The sequence below is a fragment of the Mirounga angustirostris genome, unplaced genomic scaffold (assembly GCF_029215605.1).
Source record: "Mirounga angustirostris isolate CCGP_5_RB_7025 unplaced genomic scaffold, mMirAng1.0.hap1 SCAF_8, whole genome shotgun sequence".
NCBI lineage: Eukaryota > Metazoa > Chordata > Mammalia > Carnivora > Phocidae > Mirounga > Mirounga angustirostris.
Window position 1 is genome coordinate 131,178,824 of NW_026991716.1, and position 12,962 is coordinate 131,191,785.

Consider the following 12,962-nt stretch of genomic DNA (forward strand, 5'->3'; position numbering starts at 1 on the left):
CAGGCTAAAGGTTGCCACAGATATCCCTAAAATTTCAGCTGCTCAACACACAAAAATTTATTTCTTACTCAGGTCATTGTCCAGTGTAGGCATCTTGATAGGTGATCTTCTCATTCAGAGACCAGGATCCTTCTAACTTTTGGTTTGGCCCTCTACTAGGTCCTAGGAATGCTCTTCATTTGGGCCGCAGATGGGGAAGAGGACTGGGAAAGGCAAACCTGTTTTTTCCCTATTTCATCACAGAAGTGTTGTCAGTCACTTCCACTCATGTTTCATTGGGCAGAATCCAGCCACATGGCCACTCTTTTTTTTTTTTTTAAAGATTTTATTTATTTACTTGACAGATAGATAGAGAGCACAAATAGGCAGAGTGGCAGGCAGAAGGAGAGGGAGAAGCAGGCTCTCCACCGAGCAGGGAGCCAGACGCAGGGCTCGATCCCAGGACCCCAGGATCATGACCCGAGCCGAAGGCAGCCGCCTAACTGACTGAGCCACCCAGGTGCCCCGCCACATGGCCACTCTTAACTGTAAGGGAGGCTGGGAGATGTTGTCTAGGAGGAAATGCAGGAGAAAAAGGAAATGCATTCTGGTGAATACAGCAGTCTTTGTCAGTCTTCACTTCCAGTCACCAAATATCCATTCCTCCCACACATAGAACACATACTGCCCCTTCCCTAGGGAAACAGTCCAGCTCCAAGTCTATCCACTGAAAGATTTCTCAGTGATGTGCAGTCCACTCCATGGAGCATGGATGTGACTCCTCCTGGTCTGGCAGCCTTACCCCACAGATACACTCAATATCCAGTGTTGGAGCAAGGGCAAAAAACTGTAGTAAAAACTCCCACTGAGGAAAAAGGGAGGAGGGAATAGTCAGTGTCCCTCCCACACAGCAGTTGTGACGTCCTAGTGGGCAGAAAGAAGAGGCTTCTATGGGTGGGAGCCTGAAAGTTCTTTGATTAGTCCCTGAATCTGTTCTCTAGGAAGAAGGAGCTTTCCACTCTTCTCCACGCACCCTGGCTTCACTTTCTGGGATGTTCTTTCTTTCCATTATCCTTCTTGGCCACATCTGTAGTGAGTGTGGAGCAGCAGGTCCTTTTGGTGAGCTATCAGTGCTTCCTGCTAGTGCTTCTGTGCCTGTCTCAGCCCCTTTCCCAACAACTGTCCACATAAAGACCTCTTCAGGGACCTCTCCAGCAGCACTAGAGGTCAGAAGGATCCTGGGTCCCTGAATGGGAAAATCACCTTACCAAGGAAGCTGCCTACATTGGACAGTGACTAAGAAAGAAATAAACTTTACTATGTTGAGCAGCTGAAATGTTACGGTTGGAGGCATAAGAACTCAGAGGCTTTTTTTTTTTTTTTTTTAAGAGCGAGATGGAGAGGGGTGGGGAGGGGCAGAGGGAGAAGGAGAGAGAATCTCAAGCAAACTCCACACTGAGCGAGGAGCCTGGATGCAGGACTCGATCTCACCACCCTGAGATCATGAATGACCTGGGCCTGAAATCAAGAGTCAGATGCTTAACCGACTGAGCCACCCAGGCACCCCAAGGCTTTTGTTTTTTAGTTCAGGCTGTGATTTCTTTGGCAGAAGAGTGGTCTCAAAAAAAAAAAAAAAAAAAAGTAAGCTTCTTTTTGCTCTTGTCAGTTCCATTGCTTGTAGCCACAGCCAAAGTGCTTTCTTAGTCTCCATTCTCAAGTCTGATGTTTTTATTTGCTTCTTTGTCCTCTGGCCCTTCCCTCCAGCTTTACTGGTGATTCCTTGAGGCTTTTTGAAACAATGGGCTCAGATGGGAGGTAACACCCTGTAAGTGTCACCCTTTCCCACCTGAAGTGCTCTGAACACGGAGAAACCTACTAGATCTTTCACACCCAGATCCTTTTCAATTTCATATCTGAATATTTCATGGCCGGTTGCAGTTGGCTTTTCCCAACTTCGAAGACTGTCTTTGGGGCTTCCCCATTTGCAAAGGTTCTGCTTAAGGACCATTCAACCCTTGCCTGAGCTTACCTCTTTGTAATACTGACTAAAGGCAGCAGTAGTGTTGGCTGCAGACCATCACTCTGACTCTTTCTGTCTACTTCCCCACGTGCATGGTCTGCCTTCCCAATTATTTCAGAGAACGACTTAATCAGATATTTTGCCGTTACCAGCTAATGTTGTGACAGAGCTTTCTAGCTTTGCTATATCTGTTTCTTGCTCTTTGCCAGTAATGGAGCAAACATTTTTTTATGGTGCTGCCCCACATCCAGTCCTGTTTCTTTATTGATCCACGTAGGCAAACTCCTGGATCAAACAGCCATCACATCCCAGTGGATTAATTATTTCTTATTCACTGTGCAGTCCCATGTGGGTGATTCTGTCTCCATGTGCATTCGGGCACAGTTTAAGTGACTGGTCCAAGGTCACATAATTGGTAAATAGATGTGCCATGATTTGAACCCAGGCAGTCAGACACCAACGTCTTAAGCACTTTCATCTCAAGTAACCAGCCTTGAGATACAGCCATTCAAATTTTGCATCTTTCAAGATGTATTGCTTATGATTTGCCATCTTCAGCATTTTGTTCCACATGCCAAAGAGTTGTATATGGAAACCTCTTGATCATACAAATATCTGTACGCTCACAGCATCTCAGAGCATGTGCTGAGAACTTTTGTAACATCAAAGATACAGAAACTCTTCAAATACAACCAAACCTGCCTCTATTGATTTTAAACAGCATCTTAATTTGTAATCTTTTTATACCCATACTGCACTTTCTTTGCAGGACAATGAAATTAAATGTCTTACGTTGATCTCCTGGGTGTTCTGTTTCCATCTATTAAGTATCTTTTCATACAAAGAGAGGCTGTGGGGAATTTTGTAAGATTATTTTGGAAGATATACAAGGACAGGTGTGATCCGCCTACCGCGTTAGGACTCTGTCTCCCATGTTGAGGAATAGGTACCTAAGTGTGTCTGAAAAAACGGCTTTCATTTCTATAGAGGAGAAACTTCCAGGACATGCCATGAGCAAATGTTCTCTCAAGTTCTGTTCCTTCTCCCACTACTTACGTGCAGATGGACTGCATCTGAAGAGGGTAAGGAGCAGAACAAGGTTTCCCCACAAGGGGATTCTGAGGTGCTCTGAACACGGACTGATGTAATGGGTGGAGGAGTTCATTGTCAGAGGCTGTTACATCTCACAGTGGGGGTCATGGGCTGGTCTGCTTGGTAAACTGCTTCTGATCTATGACTGAAATTGTGCTTCCTTTAAAAATAAATCTTGCTCTTTATACCCCACATGTTTCTCCACCTTAGGAGCACTTCCTAGATTTAGCCTAATTTTGTCTTATTGCGGTAACTTTACCTCCAGATTCTTAGTAATCACCTATTTCTGGTGCTGTTGATTTATCCATCCCCTCTGAAATGGAGTGAAATGCTCTAGTCTGATTGGCTCCTTAAGGTTAGTAGAAAATATTTCAGCAGGACTTTGAAAAGGAATCCTGACCCCAAACGTGTAATGACTTTAGTGGACGGTAAAGGGTCCCTTTACCAACAAGTGTTGGTCCACCCTTTGAAGTCCACATAGATTTGTACCTGATCTGAGGGTGACACATCATCCGTTCACTAGCTCACATCACCAGCCTTTTCACCTCTGCCAACAGCACTCGTGGGAAACCCACACATACCAAACAACCAGGCAGTTATTTCCAAGAGGGCAACATTCTAGTGATTTACCAGAAACATCTTCAAGGTCACATATTTTATTTTATTTTATTTTATTTTATTTTATTTTATTTTATTTCATTTTATTTCATTTCATTTGATTTCATTTTATCTTATTTCTATTTATAGAGGGAGAAGGAAGGCGCAGAAGGAGAGGGAGAGAGAGAATCTTAAGCAGGTTCCACACCCAGCACAGAGCCTGACTCAGGGGCTCAATCTCACCACCCTGAGATCATGACCTGAGCTGAAACCAAGAGTCAGACGCTTCATCAACTGAGCCACCCAGGTGCCCCTCAAAGCGCTGTGAATTGTGCAAGACTGTTGAATCACAGACGTGTACCTCTGAAAAAAATAATACATTCTATGTTAAAAAAAAAAAGAAGAAGCTAGTAGGAAGGGAAAAATGAAGGGGGAGAAATTGGACGAGGAGATGAACAATGAGAGACTATGGACTCTGAGAATCAAATCACATATTTTTAATTTATTACATAAATAGTGGATTGGCTGAAGTGTTTAGAACAAGTGAGGTTTCCCCACTGAAAGGACAGTGAGTTTACCCTTAATAGAGATGTCAGCGTAAAGTTCTTCAAGACTTTTACAGCACTACTTAGAAAATTGCAGCTTCACTGCATACTGAAATGAATATTCAATATGAATATGAATATTCCCCCAGGTACCCTCAAAGTTGAGAAGCACTTTTGTTTGCATGGAAGGTAAGCCCCAGGGTCTTAGCATGTCTCAATGATGTATATTTAATGTCTGCTCCTTCCACATCCTCTAAATGAAAACACACTGCCCCCCCCCCTCACATTCACTCTCTCTCTCTCTCTCACACACGCACAGTCACACGGAGACATGGCTGTGTGCCCTGGCTGAGGGTTCAGGCCCTGGCTCCTGTGGGGTACTGAGGAGCAAGCATGGAACGGTGCTCGGGTGAGAGCTGCTGGTGAGAATCGACAGCATGTCTGGGGAAGGAAAGGCTGAGAGGGAGACACTTAAGAACAAGCTTCTCGTGGGAAAATATGGGAGACTATTGAGAAGGGACACGAAGGAAGAAAGGAAAATTGTTAGAGCTGCACTTTCTCCGTTTCTGAAGTGAACTTCTGCTCACAGCAGGTGAGCGCAGGCTCCCTCCCACATTGAGATTTCCTCCCCTGCCCTGCAGTCTGTTAAGTAAACGGAGACTTTATAGTGAGAAAGGAATCTTTCTCTATTTTGGCTATGGGTTGTTATTTTTAAAGCTTCACCCTCCAAACATTTCCCCCTATCCTTGTTTATTTTTTCACTAGAAAGAAAATGTGCTACTTTAGGGACACCTGGGTGGCTCAGCCGTTAAGCGTCTGCCTTTGGCTCAGGTCATGATCCCAGGGTCCTGGGATAGAGTCCCACATCAGGGCTCCCTGCTCGGTGGGGAGCCTGCTTCTCCCTCTCCCTCTGCTGCTCCCCCTGCTTGTGCTCTCTCTCTCTCAAATAAATAAATAAAATCTTTAAAAAAAAAATATGCTACTTTAAAAAAAATTGACTTCAGCATAAGAAACACTCCCTTGTAGTATGCTGTCCCTGTTTCGGGCCAAGTCACCCTTCGGTGTGATCACCGTCTCATCCCCCTGTTGAGCAACATAGATTTTAAAGATTCCCCTCTGTTTCTAGAGAGCTTCCATGAACCCAGATGCCACAGTCAAAGCAGAATGCACTGTGGCAATTGTTTTCTGGATGCTTTAGGTAAAAAGGCTAACCTCTCCCTGAACAGCTGTGGCTCTATTTATCCAAATATCTCATAGTGGTAGTTATATATCGCTGCTACTAGGTACCACCTGCCATTCTGAACACTTTACATAAAATCTCATTTACCTTTATCTGAGATGTCTCTGGTAATTGCTTCAATATTGATGTGGGTTAAATGGGAGGCTGACGTTAGTTGTAAGACTTTCTTTCTATATCTCTTCTGGGGGAACGTAGCCCATGGCCTTGCACCTGTCTTTTCTCTGTCTGTCTTGCCCCTGTTTTGGATCTCTTTATGAACAAGTCCCATGTCTTTCTTCTCTGTACCTTTATGTCTAGCACAAGGCCTGGTTTGTAAGGGGCAAGTATGAATTAAAGTAGGGTGAAAAAGGAAGACAAAAGAAATCGTGTTGGAATTCTTTCCTCTGGTCATAGATAGTATGGTTTGACTTAATAGTTTTGAGTCCTAATTCCCTCACTTTTGACAACAAAAAAAATAATACTACCTTAAAGGACAGTTGTAAGAAAGAAATGGATTTATTAAAAGTACTAGCATATTTCAAATCAGTGTGGAAAAGATGGTTTATTCCATAAACGGTGTTAAGACTACCTAGCTGCCTGGGACAAATACAAAGCTGAGTCCTGTCTCACATGCCACCCAAAGTAAATCCTGAAAAGCAGGTGCACAGCTTTGGGAATACACTAAAATCCATTGAATTGTACACTCTAAATGAGTAAATTATATGATATGTGACCATATTTCAGTACAATTGTTATAAAAAAATAAATCCCAGAAAGATTTAAGTATAAAAACATGGAACTGTACTAGAGGGAAACATAAGATACTTGTTTATATGTTACTGAAAGGGAAATGACCTTTTCAAGCAAGACATACTATTCTAAACAACAAGTTTGGCAAATCGATTATGTAATAATTAAATATTTTGCAGAAGAAAACACCAGAAAAAAAAAAAGAAAAGAAAAACATGACAAGCCAGTAGAAAAGCATTGAATGCACATAGAACAAAGGGCTAATTACTACAATATATAAAGAACAGTTAAGAATCAACGTGAAAATGACTAATAACCCAACAGAAAAATATCAGCAAAGGGTAAGAGCAGGTCTCTTAGAGAAAGAGTTTATACCAATATATTCTCCTACCAAAAGTCTATTGTACAAGCTCTTGGGAAGCAATGTTTGAACTATTTATCAATATTAAAAATGCCTTAAGTCCTCTAATCTAGTTATTGCATGAAATGTTTGTGACAGTAAAATACTTGAAGTCAAACGAAATGTCAGCCAACAGAGAAATGGTTCAAAAAATTTTAGCACTTTGAACATGTTCAGTGCAAAACTTATGCTACTAGAAACAGTTATGCAGGGGCACCTGGATGGCTCAGTCATTAAACGTCTGCCTTTGGCTCAGGTCATGATCCCAGGGTCCTGGGATAGAGCCCCACATTGGGCTCCCTGCTCCACGGGAAGCCTGCTTCTCCCTCCCCCACTCCCCCTGCTTGTGTTCCCTCTCTCGCTGTGTCTTTCTCTGTCAAATAAATAAAATCTTTAAAAAAAATAAAAAAAAAAGAAAGTTATGCAGCTGTTAAGAACCATTGATGAACTCCAAAATACATTAATTAAAAATAAAACAAAGTGCTGGACAATGTGCTTACTGTTCATGTTTTAAATTATTATATTTTTCACAAATATATGTTTGCATATGCATAGGATATTTTAAATTCTTCTTGTCCCCCTCAAAGACAACATGCCCTCAATTCAGCTTGTGAACGAAAAGATGAATGAGTTCCTTTCACGTGTATTATCTCATTGAACTTCTGCAACAACCCTATGGAAAAGATACCAATAGTTTCTTTTTTAAATATAACATGTTATGAACCTTCGGGTTTGCTTATTTAACAGTTGCAACTACTAATGTTAAATCCTCGATGCAGAAGCTCTGTTGCACAGGGAGAAATCCTAAATTTCTTACAATGTGGTACATCCTTTATCACTTGACCTTTTTCTCCTTTCCCAGGTTAATCTCTTGTCTCTTTTGTACCTCTAGCACACCACTCCGTGTCCTTCACTCTGCTCTTCCTCTCCATGTCTAAGACCCTCTTCCAGTGATGCCTTCGCACTCCTGCTCGATGAAAGCCTGCATTTCTTAAACTGTCAACTCGAATGCCACCTACTAGGCGAATCCTTACCTGTCATCCTTGGCAACACAAATGGTTCCAGCCCAGCCACAGTCCTTCATGATACTTCCTCCTGTATTTCAAAAGCACTTTATACAAGTCTGTTAAACCAGATTATATTATTTCCAGGTTTTGAGCATATTGAGAGTAGAGGCTCTGTTTTTATTCCCATAGTGACCACATGCCTAGACTATATAGCAGATCAATAAATACTTAGACAAACCATTTAGCTGAATCTTAATCATTTTTGATTACCCATAGGTTGAAGAACTCTTTATTTTTTCAGTTTTTACTTTAATTCCAGTTAGCTTGCAGTGTTAAATTAGTTTCAGGTGTACAATATAGTGATTCAACAATTGCATCCATCACCTGGTGCTCATCACAGCAAATGCCCTCCTTAATCCCCATTACCTATTTCCTCCATTCCCCCACCCACCTCCCTGCTGGTAACCCATCAGGTTCTCAGTAGTTAAGAGTCTGTTTCTTGGTTTGCCTCTTTTTTTCCTCTTTGCTCATTTGTTTTGTTTCTTAAATTCCACATATTAATGGAATCGTATAGTAGTTGTCTTTCTCTGACTGACTTATTTCACTTAACATTATATTCTTTAGCTCCATCTATGTTGTTGCAAATGTCTAGATTCCATTCTTTTTATGGCTGAATAGTACTCATTGTATAACTGTACCACATGTTCTTTATCCATTCATTGATCAACGGACACTTGGGCTGCTTCCATATCTTGGCTATTGTAAAAAATACTGCTATAAACATAGGAGTGCATGTATCCCTTTGAATTTGTGTTTTTGAATTCTTTGGGTAAATACCCAGTAGTGCAATTGCTGAATCATAGGGTAGTTCTATTTTTAACTTTTTTGAAGAACCTCCATACTGTCTCCACAGTGGCTATATCAGTCTGTATTCCCACCAAGAGTGCATAAGTATTCCTTTTTCTCCATATCCTCACCAAAACCTATTGTTGTGTTGTTGATTTTAGCCATTCTGACAGGTGTGAGGTGATATCTCATTATGGTTTGGATTTGCATTTCCCTGATGATCAGTGATGTCAAGCATCTTTTCATGTGTCTGTTGGCCAGCTATATGTCTTCTTTGGAGAAATGGCTGTTCATGTCTTCTACCCATTTTTTTAATTGGGTTATTTGTTTTTTGGTTGTTGAATGGATGTAAGTTCTTTATATATTTTGAATACTAACCCTTTATTGAATATGTCATTTGCAAATATCGTCTCCCTTTCAGTAGGTTGTCTTTAGTTTTGTTAATTGTTTCCTTCATTGTGCAGAAGCTTTTTATTTAGATGTAGTCCCAATAGTTTATTTTTGCTTTTGTTTTCCTTGTGTCAGGGGACCTATCTAGAAAAAAGTTGGTATGGCTAATGTCAGAAAAGGTACTGCCTGTGTTCTCTTTGAAGAACTTGGTATTTAACATGGCAGATTTGGAGATTGAACAATATGTCTCTTCTAAGAATTTGAAATGAAATGTTTTACTGATGGAAAAGCTTTTTATTTTTATTTTTTTTTTGTTTTGCCTTCTAGAATTCAAAAGAATATTCATGTTCCACGAAGAGAATGGGCTGCAGTTTTTTGTTACAGATTTGGAGCCAGTAGATTTTTATGAATGTGAACCTTATCATGGGTCTGAAAGCTTTCTATGCTTTCTTTTTTAAAAAAAATTTATTTATTTGAGAGAGAGAGAATGAGCAAGCACATGAGCAGGGGGAGGGGCAGAAGGAGAGAGAGAATTTCAGACAGACTCCCCACCAAGCCTGGAGCCCAATGCAGGACTCGATCTCAAAACACTGAGATCATGACCTGAGCCAATCAAGAGTCACACTCAACCAACTGAGCCACCCCGGAACCCCAGCTTTTCTGTGCTTTAATACTATTTTTTTTTCTTTTTATTTTCTGTGTTTTCATAGGAACCAGGGAAAGTGTGTAGAGGGCATGGTGGAGATCTTTGACATGTTGCTGGCTACGTCATCTCGGTTTCGTATGATGAATCTCCAGGGAGAGGAGTTCGTGTGCCTCAAATCCATCATTTTGCTTAATTCTGGTGAGTTGATAACATGGGGGAATTTACTGCTGGGTTACTGGAAGAAAGATTTATGTGTATTTTCAGCCAGATATAAGCTGCCTATTGCAAAGGCATAATCATAAATTGAAAGAAACAACTGATGCCCATTTAAAATAACCTGTTGTCATTGTAGACTGCTTATAGAGGTGGAATCCGCACTGGTCAGATACAACGAATGGAGGAAACAAAGTGGACACTGAACCAAATGGCTTTTTTGTTGAAATATTTGCATCCTTTTACAGATATTTGGGATGTTTTCATTTTATTAATTTTATTTATTTAGTTTGAGGACTAAAGTGGTACAGGTATATAGGCATCGATTGTTGATAGTTGTATATGGCAGAGAGTAAGTAGACCAAATGACGAACATCAAGTTCAAGATCATAAGGAAAGAGACTTATTTGAGACTGACCATGTTTCTGGCCAAAACTGATTAGGCGACAAATATAATTGGCTCAGAGATAGAAACACCTGGCCCTAAAACTGAGGCACACACAGGGCAGGTCCGGCTGAAGAGCAGCTTTCATGTGGTCTAAGGGGTCTAATTCAACTGTGCCCTCCTAGCGACTGATTTGAGAAAGCCTAGCTGAGAGTGGCATCTGGTTAGGGGTTTGTTTTGTTTTGTTTGCTGTAAAGGTCACCTATTGTGTAAAGAGGTTGTCCAGGTCACCCAGATGGAAACTATGGCTCAACTGAATTAGCGCCGTGTTCCTTCTGGCCCTCAGTATTTGGATCTGGAGACTAGATATCCAGTCTGTGGGACCCGAAGCTCAACAACTGGGTGTCAGCCGCACAGTAGATGCCTTTAGCCTGGATCTTGACCCCTGGTCCTGGCCCTGCTTCATGCCTCAGACCACATTCTTACATAGAAACCGTAGCTATTTTGAAGCCCTATGCCAGATTTAGAATCAGATAGGGTCTCCAATTTCCCTGATGGTTGAACTAGAGCTTGTATTGATCGCATGTTGGGAGAATCGGCCCTTTCTTCTCTTTTCAGATGTCTTGTCTCTTCCCGAAGAACACCACCCCCTTCGTACCTCCTCTAGCCGTTTTCCACTTCCTTTCCCCACCAGTGCTAATAACCTGTATCACTTCATGGTTAGACACTACATGGTTAGACAGTAATCATTCTCACTTATCAACTGATAAATGGAAATCTGTACTATTCCAGTAGGCAAGGACTGAACTACAGAACAGTTACCTGAAAAACGATGTGATCCACTCATTCATGTTTCTGGTTCCACTCACATGCATTGTGCTTTTCATTTCAGTCATTTGTCCGGTACACTGAAGGGTTCACATTCCACAATGGCTCTTTATTGGAAGAGACTTCTGGGAGCAATGCCACTCGGCTGCACCGTGCCAGGTCCTGAACCTGGTCCTTCTTCAGTGGAGGGCTGGCGCATGCTGACGGCTTTCCTGGGGGCAATCCGTTAACTTCAGGGAAAGTGGGCCTATCAAGTGCTGGGACTTTTTCCCCACTTTTTCTAGGAAATAACACTCCAGACAGGAAGTGAAAATTCACCGGAGTTATATAATCCACACAAGTAGATGCTCTGATCTTGGTCACCAAAAATATTCCTTCAAATCTGTGTAGCCTCTTCCTACATTATTGTTCTGTTCCTATGACAGGGTAGGGTTTTTAGAATATTATATAAATAAAGGGCAAGACTTGTGCCATCAAAATATTGAATGCATAGACCCAGGATTTTTTAAGTCCCAGAGGAAAAAAATTTCAGCAACTTTCTTTCAACAAGAAAGTCTTTTGTGAAAGACTGGCCCCAGAATCTCAAAACAGATTTCCCACTGCCAGATCGGACCAACACCTGATGCCTCCTCACACTGGTTAAACTTCCCTGCGCTATCCTTGTTCTTCTACTTCTTTCTCAGGAGCTTCTGTGAGCTTCCTTCCTTGCATTTGAAGGGTTGGAACACTATTTTGGAAACACAAGGCACTGTAGTCTGACAGAGTTTACAGTTGTCCTCATGAGAGAGATATCAGGGTGGCAACACGTCTTTTCTGTCAAGGACGGCGCTGCTGGCTCACAGGCAGTAACAAAACAGAAGCTTCCTCCCAACCTGTAAAAAGCGAAACCACTCTTTTCAATCCAGAAGTGAGCTATGTTTGCAAAAGCGGGCCTGCTGCTGAGTACAGCTCTTAGTGTCTCATATTGTTCCTGAAAAACAGAATCAGAGAGGACAAGACTGAAACACAATGGTGTGGTGCTGGAAGACTTCAGAGTAAAAAAGCAGTCCATCCTAGGAGGGTTACTACAATCCCAACAATCTTTGCCCACAACTGAAAGTATGGATTTTTCTAAAAACCCAACCAATTCATGACCCCGATCCAGGGCAATGCTTCACCTGTCATGAGATAAAGAACAAAGTGACGGTCATTCCAGGAATCTCTGACAGAAGCCAAGTTGGAAAGGGTTCAGGAAGCCTGAGCTGGAAGATGCTTTTCTGATTCCTGGGAAACAAGACCTCAGTGTATGGGGGAGCTTTGGGTTGTGTGCTGTGTTCCGGTCACCAAAGTCTGAGAGGGTGTGTTTATGTTGGCCTTGACTTTGAGGCAGAGGCACAAGGCTAGTTGAAATGTTGTTTTGTGGACTACTAGGAGTGACTTTCTGCAGTTCTCAAGAGGTCTCCCAAATGCTGAAATTTCCGTGGGAAGCCCGTTCACAGCTGTTTGGGAATGGGAGATATTCATCATGATTTATGCCTCATTAAGAATAATTCATTACATTGCTTACAAAAGCCTAGAATCATTCATAGGACAAACACTATTTTTCTGCTCTCCACTAAAGGACAGAGGCATTTCTGGTTAATCCAGAGATGCTTTAGCAAAATCAATGCCAGCTTCTAGGCATTCTGAGAACTAGCTGGACAGAGCTCAAGCAAAGGAAATGTGAGCAGAGCAGATGAGCTCAGAGCAAAAGGCCCAGAGGGACCAGTGACAGGAGGCAGGGCTTGTGCTGCAGAAGCGGACCAGGGGGCCAGGAAGGGGTTATCTGTGCTTGTTTACCCTATTCCCCCTACCCAGTGGGACTTCAGTCCTTCTTGATAATTCCAGTATTTCTAATTCTTCCAGGCCCAACTCTGACCTCATCTCATTCAGGAAATCTTGCCACCACCCAGGTCCATAATGAACTTCCCTTCGCTAGACCATTTTAGTTCTTAGAGCCAGTATCGTTCAATCTAGCATTTGGTCAATTGGTTGACTGATTTCATTCATTTGTTCAATAATTCAGA

At 41.9% G+C, this 12,962-nt stretch overlaps 1 protein-coding gene across 5 annotated transcripts in view; it reads left to right on the plus strand.

The window, feature by feature from the left end:
• The window catches only part of ESR1 (estrogen receptor 1), a 381,963-nt gene that overhangs the window by 332,191 nt on the left and 36,810 nt on the right, over positions 1–12,962 (plus strand). For all 5 annotated transcript variants that reach the window (XM_045865762.3, XM_045865760.3, XM_064598228.1 and 2 more), the window contains exon 7: positions 9,556–9,689. In XM_045865762.3, the coding sequence (XP_045721718.1) occupies positions 9,556–9,689 (134 nt within the window). The remainder of the gene's footprint in view (positions 1–9,555; positions 9,690–12,962) is intronic.